Genomic DNA, 20,219 nt, shown 5'->3' on the forward strand with positions numbered 1-20,219 from the left:
TGGGGTACTGCCCCAGGAAGAGTAAATCAAGAAAACAGCCCAATTTTTAATGTACATATAAATGGTGATCTAATGCAGAGCAAAATACTGTGTTATGTACTTGAAAGTTGCTAAAAGAGTGTATCTCGAATGCTCTCACCACAAAAAATAAATAGTAATTCTGTGATGTAATGGAGGTGTTAACTAACCCTACTATGGTAATCATTGTGCAATATATGTGTATCAGGTCATTACATTGTACACCTTGAACTTACACACCAATATATGTCAATTATATCTCAATAAAGCTGGAAAAAAAGTAGCTGGACTACTAAAAAAAGAGTACATATAAAAAAATGAAATAGAAATAGTTATTCTTTTAGTAATGTAAAAAGACCAATAAATGATTTTGATTGATCTAAGACACAAGATGAACTGAAAAGACGATCTAAAAAGAAACTTTCAACACTTTTTTATTCAAAATTAAAACACTAAGATTCCTTTTAAAATACATTTTGCAATGAACAAATTCTGTTAGCACTAAATGTAATTCAAGCATATTCTGCATAGTAATTCTATTGTAAGTAGGTTTATATTTTATTATTGATTTAATATCTAAGTATCAAATTTACTGGATGTGTAGATAAAGTGAACCAACACTAATAAAATTTTTTAACAAAATCTATGGTGTTTGGTAGAGGTTAGTTTTATGTAATAATAAAGTACATTTCAGTTTTTAACTGCAAAACCAATATATCCTGAAGTTGGATAGCCATTTCTACATCTAATTGTAAAGTTACAGTACAGTTGCAGTTTAAAAAATGAAACCTAATTTTGAAATAGATTTTACTGTCTGATATTTTTAAACTCAAAGCATCCAATATGGAGAATTTAGAAATAGCACATAACAGCATTCAAAAAAGTACCTTGCTTAAATTAATAAACAAAAAGGACCACATGCCACAAAAACTTAAATCACTTAGGCAGAAAATTATACTTTTTAACAAACTTCATTAATTAATGATCTTTTAGAAATAACCCAGGTACATATTTCCAAATTAAAATTATAAAAATTAAACAGAAGCTTCGGATATAAATAAAAATTGTCAGGTTTTTTTCTATACAATGCCAAAGTTAGAAAATGCTCCAAGACTGTAAGAAATATTTGAGGGTATTTTATGGTTTATTTGTTTTTTAAGTAATCAAATACGCTAAAATCGAATTTCAAAGTTGATCCTTTCTTTCCAAAGAGCTGAAAATTAGGAGTAGAATTAAAAATTCCTTCAAGTTTTTTTCATGTCTTAGCTAGGAAAGGGACTATGGTTTGTGTTTGGTTTTTTTTTGTAATTAGGATTATGATTGTAATGATACTAGAATTAGACATTCTTTGCTTCTCTCTGAATTTTAGAAATTACTATGCAATCTATAACAACTGTTAGGCTATCCTGTAAACACTTTAAATGATTAAAATTGTATGTTTATGAACTCTTGTAAAAACTGGTGTTTTAAGGGAAGAGAGCCATGCATTCATTACGTAAACATCTCCAAGAATTTTGTTGGTTGCAAGGTAAAAAAATCAAAGCACTATCAAAATTGGGAAGACATTTCCAGAAATGAATGTTTCCCCCAAATCACGTTTGTACTAAATAAAGATCAGCCATTCCAAATCATTATTTATGTAGGCTCCTGGCACAGATCCACGGACTTTTATGCATCTCTACAGTGTTTCCGCACAGACTGACATATATTTTGTTTACTGACAGCAACTAAAAGCTTTATGTAGGATCATAAATAAAGAAGATCATGTTTAAAAATCACTAATATCATTTTAAAAGGTAGTGCAGCCTTGTGTTTTGGCCTCTGTTTAGCTGTGTTAGGCCTATGAATGACAGCCTCCCTGCTTGAAGCACACAGAAAGCACAGCCTTCCTCATTCACTGACAGGACTGTGGCCTTTTCACACGTTCCCTCCACAGCAGTGTTTGTCCCCAAACACTGGAACTCGACACAATGGCATTCCTACTTCAACACCCCCACCAACAGCACCACTACATAACAAGAATGCTAATGAGATGGAACAGGAAAGTGTTAACTACATTTTATATGAACTCAGTTATGTTACTTCAAAAATGACCAATTAAATAGATTCTGCTTAGCTCTGAGCAGTTTCTAAGATGTTTCAACTTTTAAGAAAATAAATGTGAAAATGTAAGACTAAGCGACTTTATGTTGTCCTAAATATATCACATTTTATAGACACAAATCAGTATATATTTAATACCACACAAATGCAGTGGGCTGAATTCAGTTGCGTGCTATAATAGCCACGTTAAAGTTAAAAAATTTTAAAAAATGAATAAGTTCATAAGCATAAATCCAGTAGTTCTGACTTTTCTTTTAAAGCTATATTATGACAGTTTACTTAACAGAAATTTCCTGATTCCCAAACAGCAACTTATAGTCTATAACCTTTGGAGAGAATCCCAGAAAAACAATATTATTGTTTTTATAGATGATCTCAGAAGTGGAATACACGGAAATGATATTAAGAGTTCACATAGTCCTATAACTTAAGAGCTTAGATTCATTATGGAAATAGAAGCCATCATCCATCTCCATTTTTCCTATGTAATGATTCCTTAACACAATCTTCTATAAAGCTAAATAGAAAAGGCCATCCTTAAGGTCAGATGAAGTAAATGCAGTTCAAATAAAGTTCATTAATGCTGAGAGGAATATCTGCTAAGAAGCCCCACTGAAGAATAAATCTGTGGCCTGGCCCAACCCTTACCACTGATGGCCTGAAAATGGCACCACTATGGTGACTTTTCTAACTATTGCAAAATGTTAAATTAAGTCATAATATAAGAAGACAAAAAAAAAAGAGACTCAAGAATATCTGTAATTGAGAATATCTAAAAGAAATCGAAATTTGCAACTATTTGAAATGCATACTATGCAAATATCTTTTTCTTTCTCTCCACTTTTATATTTTAAAATAAAAGTTAAACAAGTATTTTAAAACTATTGCGTACAAAGCTTTTAGTTATAACAACTTAGCAAAAGAAAAAAGGAACCTATTTAGGAATGGCAAAGAACCTAGGTTTTTAAATATTCTAAATTTGGCATGATGTGATGATATAGACAATTTCAGAGATGCTAAAAATGTTAATTTTGCTCATATTTACATGTATATTTATTTTAATAAATATATTTTTCATCAATGTTGAGTCATAAAGAAACCTTTACATTCAAAACAGCAATTCTTAAAGCATTTTCTTTTCTCACAGTACCCAGAACACTTTTCAATCTCATACAAATGTTTATCTCTGTTTAAATTTTAAATGTTTAGTTCAATGGAAGAAAAAACATAACTACTTTCTGAGTTGTTTTGGCTTATTTCTATCTCTAACACTTTCACTTTTAATAAAATTTAGAAAATGTTTAAGTTTTTTATTTTTATTTTTTAGATTTGATGTAAACTGCTTTTCTTGCTTTGGAGAATGGTCTCATGTTTTCTTTAACATTCAATAATTTTAAACTGACTAATTAATGGACTCAAACCATTTAATAACAAACAAATGATTGTAATCAAATTGGTCACAATCCATTTTATAATATCATTGTATCATAAAGGTTAAATAATATTTTAGTTAAAGTAATTTAATCTAAATACAATAAAATATATTTTACACTAGTTTTTTAACAAAGTATTAAAAATAAGATTGGATTTTTATTTTTTCATATTTATTATTATAAGTAGTCTTATCTATAATAATTATTCATCCCGTTTATGGATTCATTGAAATTTATTAACTAGGCAAACCAACTGAATTTTGAGAATAAAAGTTTCTCACAGGAAGCTGTTTCTTGCTAGTTCTCCATACCTTAGTTCAAGAATTTCCTTGTCAGTACAAGTTGTTCTTTTCCAGTCTAGACAGCAGGAGGTGCTGTGTGAACACTGACACTGGATTCCTTTCCCACCTCCCCTCCCCCTGCACGCGGAGAACAGCGCAATCCTTTCAAAATATTCATTTTCCAGCAGCCTGTGACCTGAGATAATGAGTCCAGTTCTAAACTGAAACCTCCCAGTTAGAAATGTAAAACCCAGCTCTTATTTAACATGGTAAAATACATGCTTAAGACCAAATACAAAGAGGATTCTACAAATGTGACAACTCCATTTTTACTTTTTAAATGGAATCAGTCATTCTCCTTTGCCACGTGAATTCTACTTTACAATAAGTCCAAGTCCCTATAGGTAGTTATGAAAATATCAAAGTCTTCACACACACTCACAGTCATGGAATGAATACTTGGAAGTTAAAGGACAACCTTTACTTTAGCCTAATTCAAATACATTCATTCTATGTCTATACTTTCAGGTTCATAAACATATAAATTAAATAAGCATAGACGAGTTGTTATTCTTGACATGAAGTTAATTTGCAATTTTATTTCCCAGAATACAATTAGTTATATTTTAGCCCAACTTCTACAACAGCAATCCTGATTGCATGCCACGGGGAGGGGGGAAAAAGAGGCTGAACATTTAAATTTTCAAATGACTTAGGAGCTATTAATTTTCTCATTTAAAGTAACTGTCTATGGAATTTCCACATAAGAAGTTGCCTTTGCTTTGCACAGTATGTAGCAAGAAAAGATGAGACATATGACATCCCATACCAAAAGACAGATACAATTAGCCCCATTATTGTTGCCTTTGAGATTACAGAAGAAGCATTTTGGCTCCCTAACGGGCACTGAGCTCACAAAATACATGTCACAGTTCTTTTATGACACGATGCCAATCACTGCTTCTATACAACCAAGTACATTTTAAAACACAGAATAAAGCCGTTTATAAAAAGGGGTGACTCACCTGTTTATAATATTTCTTTGCAGACTTTAAACGTTGGTACAAGGCCAAAAGAACTCCTTGGATGTACATCTTAGCTCCTGAGGGGCTGAAACCTTCTCCCTTAGAGACCCAGACTGGTCCCCGCAAAGGTGTGATGGAATTTTGCAGGCATTTTTCAAGCAGAGGAACTATGCAAGGAAATAAGGGAAAATAAATTCTTTTGACCCAACTGAAATACACTGCCTGGAACACAGCCCCAGTACCAGAGCTAACTCTTAACATCTATTATTTATATCTGACCTAGGTTAAGCCTTAGAGAGGCAATTCCTGCATTACTAGTGGCCACCATGAAGGATGTATTTATATTGAGACACCCCCATGCAGCACTCATAAGCCTTGTGAGCACACCTGAATAGTTCTGAAGTGTGCCTAACTAGCTGCACAGAGTGCCGTGGTGTGCACTGATTGCCTTATCTTCTCATTTATCACAGATGAGTTGGAACCAACCTTGCTGAAATCTACTTGCATTGTCCTGAGAAAATTGTAACATCCATGTTGCTTCTGTGTATAGCTTCCCGTAGAGGAGTCTATATATCTAAAGCACCACATCTGGAAATTATTCATAAAATATAATGCACACCTTTATAAGCCATCCCACTCAACTCGTCATTGCTGTTGCTTAAATAACCCCCCAAACAGGGTGGCGAGGCTGTTTAAAGTTAAAGGGAAAATCTTAAGCAGGCATTTTATCATACCTTTTGGTTTTTAAGTCTGTGGGATTTAAGATAGTCAAAGATTTAGGAATGCTACTCCAGTACGGGCTTTGTAAACAGAAGATATTTACTTGTGGGCCTGTATTGCAACCTCCATATGGACATGACAGACATGTTTATACACTTTTTCACATGATTAGCTTATGAAGTCTTTCTAGTGTAAAATAGTCAAATAACATGGCAGCCAGCTCACATTTTTCAAGATTTAATTTCCCTCTGGAAAACCAGAAATAAAGAAATAAAAAAGATTTTAAGCACACTTGGGAACCCAGAGAAATGAAAGGATATATATATTTTTTTAACTTGATCTTTACTGAGGTGTATACATGTGATACAACGTAAACATATAAAATAACTATACGGCTTGGCTTACTTATGCTGATACATATTTTTACTGAAAAAGAAATTAAATAGGTCATCAGCAAAGAAGACAGGTCCGTGCCATTGGTTATGTTATATGTTGCATATTTTATGCAGAGAGGCCTAGCGTAGCAATCTGGAAATTGAATTACAATTAGGTTCAGCTGAGCTGCTGAGCAACTGAGTTATGCAAATGGCCTTTGCTACTGGTATTCTGCTGAATTTTGCTCTTAGTAAAAAAAGTTCTGCATTTTATGGCACTAAGTTCTGCAACTCTCCTACCAAAGCACAATTTAAATTCCTTCTCATATGTTCAACACTAAGGGGAACATTGGAAATAGAGTTTAAGATTTTCTAAAACTACTACAAATAAAGTTAAAAGGAAATTATGACCCAATGATTCTTCAGACATCTTCAGATATGAGCATGAAATTCACTCACCCAGGCTAAAAGTAAATCCCTAAAATTCACATATTGAAACCACTTTTATACTCTTAGAGTAACTGCATTTCTCTATAAATTTTATCAAAACAAATGCCTCAAACTTCTTTAAAAAATATAAGATCACACATATTATAAAAGAAATAAAAAGTAAAAGAGAAACTTATTTTCAGGACTGTAACTCTTTAATCTTTCAAAAAATGTATAATAAAAATCAATCTTGCTTATAATTTTTCCTAAAGAAACTTAGTCTCAGACTTATCCGTGCTTTTAGTTAACTGCTACACATTTATATATTACTATGTATTATTAGATTTTAATTTGTACACTTTTAATTGGTACACTCACTGAATCTAGCACAGTTTTGAATATGGAAAGACATACATAAATTGCTGTTAAATTGAAACTAAGTTAAACAAATTAAGAAATAGATAATAAACTTGAGTGATTTACATCCTAGACTTAATCTTGAATTTAAACCAGAGAAAATTTTATCAGGTGTTCTAGATTTATTCATCTACGCTTGTCACAGAATAAATTTCAAATTCTTTGTCAGTCCAAGGGATTCCAAAAAAAAATTTCATAGATCTTCTAACATAAAACTACTTTTTTCAGAGTTTGTACCCGCCATAAGAATTTAAGAAAAAAAATACAGCTTCGAAAAAAATCCACCACAAATGATATCAAAATGCAAGCTGTGTCAGAATTGATACTGGATGGGAAATAGCTCCCATGCTCCACATGATTTATATAATTGGGAATACTATGGAAACCAGAAACAGAAAGGAAAGAAAGCAGTGTTCACAAGCAGGTTTCATAAGGGGCTTCAGAATCCGCTCTGAACTTGCTGAATAATCTGTTCAGTATTCCAGAATCTCCCTGCTGGAAGCAGGGTCCTCATTATAACCACGAGCGCACTAATAAAGGTTAGCCTCTGAACTAGGGATTAGAAGGCTCTTTCTTTTGGGAAGCTGCAAACTAGTAACTTTGATGATCTTCTTGAAAAGGAAGACAAAGCACACTCCAAGAACAAACAATGTTTCCACTAACTAGGAAGGTACAGAAAACATAAGAAAATGATACGCCTAAATACTTAGAAAGGAAGTATAACTCATCTTAACACACTGGAAAAACGGAAAAAAGAAAATTTATTAATCAGTTAAAGAACTCTCCATAAAAAAAGCACTGGCAGAGCATGATAGTGATGAAACATAAAAGAAAAATTGATTTTAAAAAATTTACTTGACTTTTCAACCCCAACTATAGATTTTAAGGTATGAATTATTTTTTAAGCATTTTAATGGATATTCATAATATTCTATAACAAAGAAGACTCATAAGTGTTCTTAAGCATTGGTTTTCTCTCTTTCATGTAGAGTTCTCCTCTCTGTTTCTAAAGCAAAAATGTCATTCTGTTAAAGAAGACGGCTGCATAAAGATTTGCAAGAAATAAGGGCAATGATTTAGAAAGGATAAGATACTTTTCAACCCTGGAAATAGCATAAACCTAGATGTTTCTATGAGTTAGCAAAACCCACAATATACACATAATAAAAAATAAAAAAAATGCCTTTCCCAGAGAATGAACTCCAGGATATTATTTTGTGTGTCCTTTCAAACCATGAGCTTCACCTTCAAGTGGCTACTCAGAAATAATGCTTCATTCAAGAAGGTTAGCTGGCTCCTTCTATCCTGTGCTCCTTTAATATTTGTGTGCATAGCTACGCACAGCATTTCCCCTTATGTCTGGGGTCTTTCTTATGGGTGTCCTACATATTTTCTATTTACAAGATTGTGACAAGACCTTTCCTTCTCTATAATTTCAATATTTTCATTAAGCAAGTCCTCTACATTTTTGTTAGACAAATGGTTTGGAGATTAGTCATTCCTTAAATTTATCAACATGCGTAGATCAGTCAAGTGTGATCACTCCGTCGAGATCGTTTCCATCACTGGAAAGGTGAAAAGCTATATGGATGATCACTTTTTATCCATTTTGACTATGGGGCAAATTGAAATTAACCCAAAAGCCCCAATGAGTTTGGAGTTAAGATTGAGGATGCTGGGTAAATAAATCATGTGACCAAAAAGAGTAACTTCACTAGACAGGGGCCGTACTGAGCACACTGGGGTACTGAGCACACTGGGTAAACAGGTCATTCGATTCGAAGGAGCAGCCGCATCAACCTCATAGCCATCAACTGATACTTTTCTCACTCATGCTGCTCCGTTGCCTTTGTGGTTCTTCCTCTTTTCTACCTGTTAATGTATTCTTGTCCCTCAAGGTTCGTGTCAAACATTATGTTGTCTAGCAAAATGTCCCAAGTGGTTTAGGCACAATTAAGTGCTACCTCCTCTGTTCCCCAGAGTTTTGTGTATACTTTAATTCTCCCCTCATTGATCTGTATGAGTCCTTACTGCTCCCCTTCCACTTCCAACCTCCAGTAAATCATAAACCCTTTGGGGTTTGAGGCGAAGATCTTTTTCAGCTTGGTAAAAGCAGTGCTCAATAAATGACTACTGGATGAATAAATATACTTTAGATATACTGTGGACAGTCTTTTAGGAAAGTTTTAGGACTATAAAACCAACTGCACATGATCACTTCAAATCTGTAACTTTCTAAGACCTGATGAAAATTTGATCAAAATTTGATAAATAAATGTAAATATACTAGAATTTTGGAGCATATTTAGGGTATGTACAATTGTTTTATTTTTCCATACAGAATTACTTTGAAGGTTAGAAGGAAAATAAATATAAGAAGAAAACAATACGATTTGGTAGCAGAAGCTTTAACTGGACAGGAGAAGGCCAGAGGTGGGTATTTAGAAAGTGCTTGGGAAATCCTTATGTGCTTTATCCTACCCTGTCATAAATCATGCTGCTATGGGAAACACACACAATGAAACTTAAATAACATAGAATTCATATTAGATTAAGGTCAAAATAGCTATTTTAAATAATAAAGGTGTAATTCCCTCTAAGAATTCCAAACACAATGAGTTCAAATGCTATTCATAAGAAAATAAACTGTTCAGCCTTCAAGAGGGCCTTATATTAAAACCACTTCATCACTGATAAGAAGCTTGAATTTATTTGGATTTATAATGGGAACAGAACAAGGATTTTTGACAAGGAGCCAAAAAATCCCTCTAAAGAGAATCCACAAAGCTAATGGAACTTACCAAATAGATAAAGACTGGTATCATCTATGAAGGTCTATACCTAGGGAACATATAGCTCTCTCCAACATCTCACTTTAAAATAGATACTTTATATATTGCATGTGAATCTACTATGGAAAGCTAAAAAGATAATTTTTATTAATATAGTTTCAAAAAGCACTGGAAATTGTCAAAGGCTTTAATAACTTGCTTCCAATTATAAATTAAAATTCATGCCAATTAAATATCCAGAATCATAATTTACATAATATTGTAATTTTCACATTTCAGTCAGATGCATGAGACTATGGGGGAAAAATAAAACAGCACTGCCCAGAGCATAATTATCTGCAAAGAAACTGCTATATGCTCTTTGACAGCAAGTTTTAGATCTCAATCTCAAAAATACATGGCTATTATTAGTAGGATGTCATTTGGAAATTTCCCACCAATTCGACTGGAATTTATTTTTTAAATGAAGTTTATCCAAAATGCCTTTTTTTAAAATGAAACAAAGCGAGTTTTTAAAAGATACTAAGATTTGAGTGCTTCCCATCTGGAAAGTATGCCTAGAGGGAATCTGAGCTAGTGTCAAGGTAGGTGTGTGTTTTAATGCTCTTACCCAGCTTCGGGTAATAGCTGGAAAACTCCAGGTCCCAGAGCAACCAACAGACAGCACTCAAAAGCATGGTCTGCTGGGAAGAATGAAGTGTGGAGAGCATCCTGTCTCCTATGTTGCTTGATTTATATCAATATATTTTCATCCAAACACAACTAAACTAACAGCTGCTGTGTACTTTTTGTTTACATGCTGTACGTCAAATCTTATTGTCCCTGAGGTACTTATGAGAAAAGATTTAGCAGTCGTTTTCTTAAATACCAATGCCTACCCAAATTTGGGTTTTTCCTCTACTGAACAAAATGACAAGCCCACGATTGCTATACTTAGAGCAATCTTTCACAGCTGCTTTAGTTTCCCAGTGATCCTATTAAACTGACGGCATATTGCCTGTGGGGTCTAACGTGTTATAATGCTGCTGTAAGAGACATTGATCTGTAGGACAGGATCAAACAGAACAACGATGCATTGGGGAGGAGAATTTCGTAGGTCACACTGTGTTTTTTTTACCTGAGTAAAATTTAATTTAGACATGGTGACCTTTACAGAACACCTGGTTATTTTAATTGCTGATACGTGGGGTGAACGTTGACATTGGGGCTTAGGAGGTATGAAGTCTTAGAAATGTCTTCTCTGTTTGGAAAATGCAGCCTGAGTCGTGTCTTTTCTTAGCCTGAACGAAGTAGCTGTGCATTAAATATGCTGGCACATCTTCTGCTTGAGCAAGTGGACCGAAATGGTGTGAATTGTTAATGCCTTGCTGCTTTGGTTCACGGCTTGTGATTGATCATTTGTAACTATATCTACTCCTTGTTCCATGAAATCAAGTATGGAGTAATGGGTTCATCAGATTTTGGGGTTAAATTGAGAGTGAAGAGGTACTGTGTGTGGAAATAAGAGTTGCCATGTTCAGGGCTGGCCTTGTAACAGCATGGAATCTAAAGGCGATATTCAAAACCACTTCACTCATCATACGCTTACTGATTCTGAATAGGGCCCATTTGCAGGGGACATTTGGTAGTTTTCCAATACGCTTTATGCCTCTTTCTACTTCCACCACCATGCACATCTCTTTTTCATGCACCCCCAGTAGCACACTGGTGGAACAGGTCAGCATACACAATTCATTTATTTAAATAACTTGATTTATACAAGTAGAAATGAGCTAGGATTCTATTGTCTAAGCCTTGCCTTTCCCCTCAACAAAAATAGTGTGTGTGTGCCTTTGAAAATACAAGTATTTTGTGAAACCAATTTCTAGGGCACTTAAAATATCTGAAATGTAGTAATAATGTAAAATAACTTAATTGAATTGGTATATGGACAACCTTAAGGTTGCTTAAAGGAATGCTGAGAATTAACTACATCTAATCTGTTTTTATGTGTCTATGGTCTATACCAACACATAATAACTGAATATATATGACTGGCTTTTGGAAAATTTAAAGCTCTTAAAATGTAAAGTATTATCTTAGAGTTAGTTTTGGAAAGTACAATGCATGAAACTTAAATAAAAACAGCAAAAATTACAAGTAAAGGCCTTTAGAAATGTCATTAGATAATTGCTTGCTATAATAAATGATACTTTCTTACATTATTATTTTTTATTTTTATTACTAGTCTTTAAATCTTAACCCAAATTGTGTTAACTCAGGCACCAATTAACTTTTGACCTAGTTGGAAATGATGTAATAGAAAACATAGTAAAACAGGAACAAAATCAAATATACACAGCACTTACACATGTAAGCAACATTCAAAAGCAAGCTAATTGTAAACTGTCTCAAAATTCTACTGCTATGTTGTAAAGTCACAATGAATACAAATCTAAAAAATAAAGTTTATAGCTAGATCCTTTTATTTCCCTTTTTTCTTTCCTTTTTATTATTATTATTTTTTTTGGTCTCAAAAGCTGGAATAATGCTAATGTTATTAATAATATTAATAATGTTAATACCTGGCAGATGAGAGAGACCTAGGAGTCAGAGGATGTGGGTAGAGCTGTTTTGTCTCCTTGAATGCAAATGTTAAGGAAGCAATTTACTTACATTTAAACATTTCATCTATGATATAAAATGTATGTCATAAAAATTATATTTTAAATGTAATAAACTAAAAAGTTGTAATAGTTCCAGCAATTACAATATAGGGTTCCCTTTTGACATTTATTTCTCCATGTTAGTTTCACAAAAGTAGAATCTTCTATAATTAACATTTTACATATTTTTGTCTATGATTCCATCTTTCTTCTAAAAACTCTTAGGAAGGAAAAAACCAATCTCTGCTGAATCATCTTCTTTTACATGGAGAACTTTGAGAGAGAAAAAATTGTTAACAGGTAGTAACAATTAGGTTATTTGCTTTCACTGGCTTTTTTAATGTTTTTTACACATGAACTTCTAGGACTAGAGAGAAGTCAGAATCAGAGTAAAATTTTCAGAGTTCAAAGACTGAGAAATAAGAGATATAAAAACCAGAAGGTAGAAAGACAAACCCAAGGAGACAAGGGAAAAAAACCCCAACAATTCGGTTGTTTTAAAAATTACATAAATCCTGAAGTAAGTTTAACCCAACAAAACCTAGGAGTGATGATCATATATATCTTCATGAATATAAAAGAGATTCTATGTTTTAAAGACTTCAAAGGGGGAATCTCTAACAGATATTAAAGAGCCTATGAGCAGATTACACTGTTTTGTGAATGTTCATATCACGATTCTGCATTACATGCTTAATAAAAGATGATACTGATCTAATTATAGTGAATTCTCTAAAAAACCTTTCTAAATCAAGCCTTAACAAAAGTCTTAATATTCTCTATAGATCAAATAGTAGAAATACAAATGAGTGATTACTTAGCCCTTTCTGTTTCTGCCCAAGCCACAAGGCCACCTCAAGTCTGAAGCCTGGAAATCACTAAGAGGCACTGAGGTCCATGTCTAGGGAAGCCTGAGACCAAGGCAAGGTCACAGGGAGGATCTGAAGATTTCTGATCAGCAGCTTTGCTACAGAAAAGTGCTCTTAACTAGCTGCCTTTGTATATACCAATTTGTCCTAGAGAGCTTTAAGGGCTGATTAATAAGCACAAGCACTTGGAACCCTTCTCCAGCAAGAACCATATGTTTTTACGTTTCGTAAAATTTGAGTAATAAAGGTATACGGGGAAGGGACCCAAGAACTGAAGGGAGGCAGATATATTTAATTTTAAAGACGACACATCCATAAGTTTGATCTTATTGCCTGAAAAGTTCTAGAACAGATTATAAAATGAATGGTTTCTGAACCCTTAGGAAAATAAACAGTAATCACTGGGACCCAACATGGGGTAATTTACATATTAAAGGAATATTTAATGAGCATGGAGAGAAACTCTTGGGAAAGTTCCCTACGTGGGTCTGGAGATCTCCAACACCAGCATATAACTATTATTTCTTCCAGTGAGACGCAGGTCTCAACAGACTGTGGCTAAATCTATAGGCCTCTTCCCAGGTAAATGGGTGCATCTGCAACAAGGTAAGAGAACATCTAGGGGCTGCAAACCTCCTGGTTAAGTCCCTTAGAATTTATGATTGCTTGTTTTTAAATGTCTCAATTTAGAAATGATAGAGAAATATGTTACTTAATAGCCAAAACAAGGCAAAAGAAAGTTATGACTGGATGCTGCCCTGGAGAAAGTAATAAAAGGAATCAGAATGAGTACACACACACACACACACACACACACACACACACACCATGGGGCTAAACTGTGGATCATAGGCTATACATGCTTCTGAATTACCCACCCTGAGCTAAGAAAGAAATGCCATTTCCCGGGCCCAACCTATCTGGACCATTACAGATTCCACATACAGCAGAACAGGAGCCCACAGAAATACAAGAATAGTATTAGGCACTTTTAGGGCTTAAAAGGAGAGGGAAGCATTTTAATTAAAGTCTTTCTCAGTGTTCTGAATTTTCCACTTAACATCAAAAGGAATCTAAGAGAAGGGCGGCATCCCCAACTTTTGTACTATTTTATAATATCTACCCTATTTATTTAGATACTGTTAAGCTCTGGATGACAGACTAAGTATCTGAAAGATCTTGGCAGGCTAAACTACTAAATAAAAACCTTGTAATTAGAAATTTAGTAGGAATTGATGTATAAAATAGGGTAAGGAAGAAGTAGCAGCTTAAAAGCAAATTATGAGGAAAAATTGGGGAACTTTGGTTGACTTTAAGTTCAATATAGGTGAACAATATGATGCATCTAATAGAAATAATAATGCAATTGTAGATTATATGATGGCCTAAAAAAAAGAGGATGTGGACTGCTTTACTTGTCATTGATTGACTTGGAAAATTATGTACAATGTGAGGTCCCACAAAGAGAAATACCAAAAACAACCCAAACACCTCCAAGTAGCTGGAGAATCATTAAGGGACATCAGTGAGAATGGCAACAAGAAGTAGTTAATAATGGGTAATTCATTGCAAATTTAATTCAACAAAGAATTTTTTTGAGTTTTAATTCATTCTTTTAAAAAGTATTTTTCATTACTTACTACATTTCAGATACTCAACAAAGATTATGCTTAACAACTGTTTTTTGAATATTATTTTTTGAGGGTCCATTATATGCCCAGTCCCATAGTAGATATTAGGACATTTCTGGAGGGCATTAAGTATAAAAACAAAATCTCCCTTTAGTTAAAGAGATAAGCCTTATACACAAAACAGAGGTGCTATATAAACAAACGTACGACATGTGGTAAAGACAGGTGGTATCAAAAAAGTTATGAAAAGGAAGTATAAGTAAACAAAATAAATAAAGTGGGATTTGAGAAATATTTAAGACGCTCATGCAGACACCTGTTTGAAGCTTTGTGCGAGACCCAGCTAAGCCATGCCTGATTTCCTGACCCATGGAAGTTCTGAAGTAATACATGTGTTGCCTGAAGTTGCTAAGTTTGGGGGTCATTTTTTGCACAGCAATTGATAACAAATACAGATTTTGGATAGCAGGTAGTGTAATATATTCCATTATTATTCAAAATATTTCCTGCCCTTCCCTGAAGGAAAATTATACTTCCCCCATTATTCATGTCTGCCTTAGCCATGTGGCTTGAAATGCCCTTCCTTGGGGAAGGATTATATGTCCCCTTATAAGAAGATGACATTTGACTTGCTTTGACATAAACTAGAGCAGGTGCAGTCAACCCACAGCAACATGTAGAATCAGTGAAAATAGACCTCTGTATGAGCCATTGAGAGTTTTAGTGTCATTTGATACCATAAAATAATACATATGCTAACTGATGCAAGTTGCTGAACTTTGAATAGAGAAGAATAGAAAAATTATTGAGTGGACATAAAATAATGTTAGCAAAGGTCAGGAAGCTGGGCACTGCACGAGTCATTGCACTGAGACATTGAAGGGGCCTGGCCGGCCCAGCTGAAACAAGGTGTGTGCTGGGAAGTTATGAGATGTGGGTGGTTAGGTTGAATGAGTAGGGCCAGGCCACATAATGAAGGTGCTTGAATGTCAGGAGACAGAATGCATAGATTGTCTTGATATGTAAAGTTTTGAGCAAACAATAAAATAAAAAATACAGAGTATATTAGGAAAATTGCCTTTTGGCAACATAAAGGATTAACATATAGGAATATAATTTAGCTGTCTAACTAGTGAATAAAGATAATGTAATAATATTTATTAATATAAACAGCTAACTGTATTTGGTATCTGTTGCCACAATGCTGCTGTAAAAACAAACAAGCTCAAAGCTCAGTGGGATAAAACAATAAGCATTTATTTAGTTCAAGAGTCTGCAGATTAGCTGGGTGGTTCTGCTGGTCTTGGCAGGGCTTGCTCACATGTCCTGGAATTAGCTGGCTGTCAGCTGATCTAGGATGACCTTGGCTGGAATAACTGGGGTGAACTGGTTCAGCTCCACTTCTTTTTAAAAGATCATTTATTGAGGTGCAATTCGCCTAACACAAAACCAACCATTTCAAAGTGAACAACCCAGCAGCATTCAAAATGAACAACCACTGCCTCTATTGAGTTCCAAAATATGTTCATCATTCCAAAGTAAAATCCCTTACACATTAAGCAGTTTCTCTCCGTTCCCCTTTCTACCCAGCCCTGGCAAACACCAATCTACATTTTGTCTGTATCGAATATGTTTTAGCTATTTCCCATAAATGGAGCTATATGTCACTTTTTATGTCTGGCTTCTTCCACTTAGCATGATGTGGGTTTTTTGTTGTTGTTTTTTAAATATATCTTTATTGATTTCAGAGAGAGGAAGGGAGAGCGAGAGAGAGAGATAGAAACATCAATGATGAGAGAGTCATTGATAAGCTGCCTCCTGCACGGCCCCGACTGGGGATCAAGCCCACAACCCGGGCATGTGCCCTGACTAGGAATCGAACCACGATCTCCTGGATCCTAGGTCGATGCTCAACTGCTGAGCCACGCCTGGCCGGGCATAGCATAATGTTTTCAAGGTTGATTTCAAGGTTCATTAAAGCATTATCAGTACTTCATTCCTTTTCACGGCTGAATAATATCCCATTGTAGGTATATACCACATGTATTTCTACTTTCATCCTTTCACAGCGAGTTGGCTTCTCCCTTTTGACTATTACCCACAATGCCATTATAATATGTATGTACCTGTGCTTGCTTTCTCATGTTTTCAATTATTTGGGGGTACACACCCAGGGGTGGAATTACAGGGCCCTCTATTGATCATTATTGATGTTTATCTGTGTTTCTCTTTTGGAAGCACCACCAAATTGTTTTCCACAGTGGCTGCACCACTTTACATTTCCACAAGCAATATGCAAGTAATTCTGGGGAGCAAATGACACAAAAAGATTGAGACTTCTAGAGGGGCCTTGACCAGGCCTTGGCTTTATGCTTTGATGGTGCTTTAATATGCAAGGATTGTGTGAGTTTTCTGTTTGTTTGCTGTTTAACCTTGCCGCTGTCTGGCAGCTTATATTGGGTCATGCAGATAAATGTACAGTTTCATAATTGTAATTTTACCAAAGGACTTGTACATGGAAAATAGGAAGGTTGGCCAGAAATTTTATACTAGGCAAGGGCTATGTAGAATTTTAAGCATGATGGGTCATAGCAGTTCAACGCAGCTGGGATTGTTTTCCAATAGCCTAGGCCTTCAGAAAATGCCAGGCAGGGAGGAGTGGATGACTTTAGTGTACCAAGGAAAACTGCGGAAGCCCTAGCACCCCTAGCCAGGCACGCTCGCCTTGCTGTGAAGGCTGCTGCAGCTTACTCTTAGGCCACGCCGTGAGCTTCGCCTGTTACTGTAGGTAAGTATGAGACTGCGATTCGGTCATTTTCAGCATTGGAAGTTGGAACATTTGCTGCTTTTCTGTGTTTTGAAGGCCAACCTGCAGGCCAAGACTTTAAAGTACAATGGCAGCTGAGTTCTGCAGGTGCTGCAGTGAGGTTCTGTCTTTAAATTGTGAGTACCAGGCCAGACAGGCAGCACTAGGTCCCCTGTCTCAAATTCTGGTCTTCACTATATTATTGAAAACTGCATTTTGGGCCAGAAAGCAACTGTGGATGAGCCAACCTTAGCTTCATAAAGCCTCTTCACAAGCTTTTAAAGTAACTCTACCAACCCAAGTTGGCTCTACATTCATTTATCACATAAATTTTGACCATGGTTCTAAATTTCAGAAACCCAAACTTCAGCTTCACCCACAAAAAGGTGGGGACTTATTATAAAGAGAGCTCTCTGTCTTCTTTGGTTAAGCTAGAGAATAACTCGATGAAAGTATTACAAATCTGGGAATAAGACCTGCTAAAGGAATCAAGAAGAAAGTAAAGTGGTTTAAAAAGATGCTTCCATCTGACAGACACACAGATACAGAGAGCAAACTGATGGTGCGAGAGGGGACATGGGGGGAAAAGATGAGGGGGAAGAAGAGGCACAAACTTCCAGTCATAAAATTCATAATCCACGGGGATAACATACAGTGTAGGGAAAGTCCCAATAGCACTGTGATAACTTAGTATGGCGATGGTGATTACCAGCTTTATCGCAGTGACCCCTTCGTTAGGTATATAAATGTTGAGTAACTGTTGGACACCTAAGACTCACATAACATTGCATGTCAACTATAATTTTTTAAATGTTTAAAAATTAAAATAAATATGCTTCAATCTTATGATGAGCATACAGCAGTGTGTGCATGAAAACAATTGAAAGACAGGCTTACTTAGCTGGGGGACGAAAGAGGTTGCCTTAGAATAAAGACAACATCTGATCTTAGCACACACCCCTGACAGGAACGAAAAAGAGAAACTGAGGTCCTGAAGACCAGGAATGAGGGTGCAGGAGACACATCCAAATCTAACAACTCTTAAAGAGGTTATTACAAAAAGAGAAAATATTTTAGTTCTTACAAAACCAGAAATGGTAACTGGGGCCCAGTGAAACCTAACAGGAATAAAAATATGACCTTGGAAAACAAACTCAGAACAATCCCCCAGAGGAGCCAGAATCCCAAATGCTGTCAGAGGTGGGATCTACGTTACAGGTAAATTAAATAAGAGCAATTGGAGAATCTCTGCTGAGGATGGGATGATTATACAGAGTGCACATAAAATCAGGACAGATTGGAGAAGGGATACTAGGAAGATTAGCATAAAACACTAAAAAAAAAAGTATTTAGTGAACTCCAAAAATGTATGGGCGTAAGATTAAGAAAAGACAACGGCAAGATGAATTCTCTTAACAGGGATCCAGGCAGAACAGTAACAGATCAAAGAGTCAGATCTAAATTAGATGCTGGCTGGTGGGAAAATACATCCTGAGTATGATTATTTAACTCAGGGGGGTGAAAATGGACAGGGCTGGTCTGAACAAAGGGTGCTATTGACAAGCTTGGGACTTATCGACTTTCTATCTCTCACTATGAGAGACCCTGCAAGAAAAATATCTAGAGGAAGATGTTAGAAAAACACAAGTGTGGACCAGGAAGCAAAGGGAAAGTAAAAGGAAAAAAATAAGAAAGAACTCTGCTGCAGCAAACAACGCAGCCCAAGCCTGTCAGAGAAGGCAGGGGACTTGTCTAAAAGGAACAGTGCAGTAGAGGCGAACCCCAGAGGCAAATCCTACAATCTGCAGAAAAAGGGATCAGAAACATCGACTCAAGGTCAGGGGCATTCAAAAACTAAGGAAAACCATGTCTTCAGGAGGAAACAGCAGTAGTATTGGTCCTCACTGGGCACCTAAGGAGCCTTAACAACATGAACAGCTAATTCAATTCAGAAACCCACCAAAAGCTATTCGCCAATTGAAGCCAACGTGGAAGTGAGGGGAAAGCTAATCCCATGAAGTATGGTTCTTAGGCTTAAATAATTCTCTAACCACAGGCTGTTACAGCAGCCACTGTGACCCAGGAATGAAAACAGTGCAGCCAAGACAAGGTGGTTGCTATGCCGCAAGACAGGGCCCACCCTCAGTTCAGCTTGGAGTCCAAAAATATGGAACTCAGAGGGAAAAGAACATTAAGATGTTTAGAATACTTTCCAAAGGGAAACACCAGTACCTCAAACAGCCTTTATGACTGGGTCTGCCACCAATATAAGTTTCCACAGTTGCAAGAATGCAGCGCTCCCAGTGCTCTTTGAGAATAATGATGATGATAATATTAGCAGCAATAATAAAGATGTTATAATGCTTACCAAGTGTCAAGCACTTGTTCTAAGGACTTCACATATAATTCATTTAGTCCTTACAACAACCAATTAAGATAAGTACTATCATCTCTAATTTACAGATGAGAAAACGGACTCTCAGAGAAACTAAGTAATCTGTCCAAGGTCAGACAATAAGTGATATGACTAAAATGTGAACTCTGGCTCCAAAATCAGAGCACTTAACCAACACTCTAGGCAGCCTCTTAGAGAGAGGGGAAAGTGTGCACTGGTTAATTTTCCCCTCAAGATATTATAAATGCATAAGTCTATATAATCAATGCCTTGATGGAAGG

General features: G+C 35.5%; 1 protein-coding gene across 1 annotated transcript in view; it reads right to left on the minus strand.

The window, feature by feature from the left end:
- Window positions 1-20,219, minus strand: part of DCDC1 (doublecortin domain containing 1) — a 151,418-nt gene that overhangs the window by 97,625 nt on the left and 33,574 nt on the right. Inside the window, exon 6 of the mRNA XM_087822274.1 lies at window positions 4,861-5,027. Coding sequence (XP_087678400.1) covers window positions 4,861-5,027 — 167 coding nt within the window. The remainder of the gene's footprint in view (window positions 1-4,860; window positions 5,028-20,219) is intronic.

The sequence above is a fragment of the Miniopterus natalensis genome, chromosome 11 (assembly GCF_054644295.1).
Source record: "Miniopterus natalensis isolate mMinNat1 chromosome 11, mMinNat1.hap1, whole genome shotgun sequence".
In the NCBI taxonomy this organism is placed as follows: Eukaryota; Metazoa; Chordata; class Mammalia; order Chiroptera; family Miniopteridae; genus Miniopterus; species Miniopterus natalensis.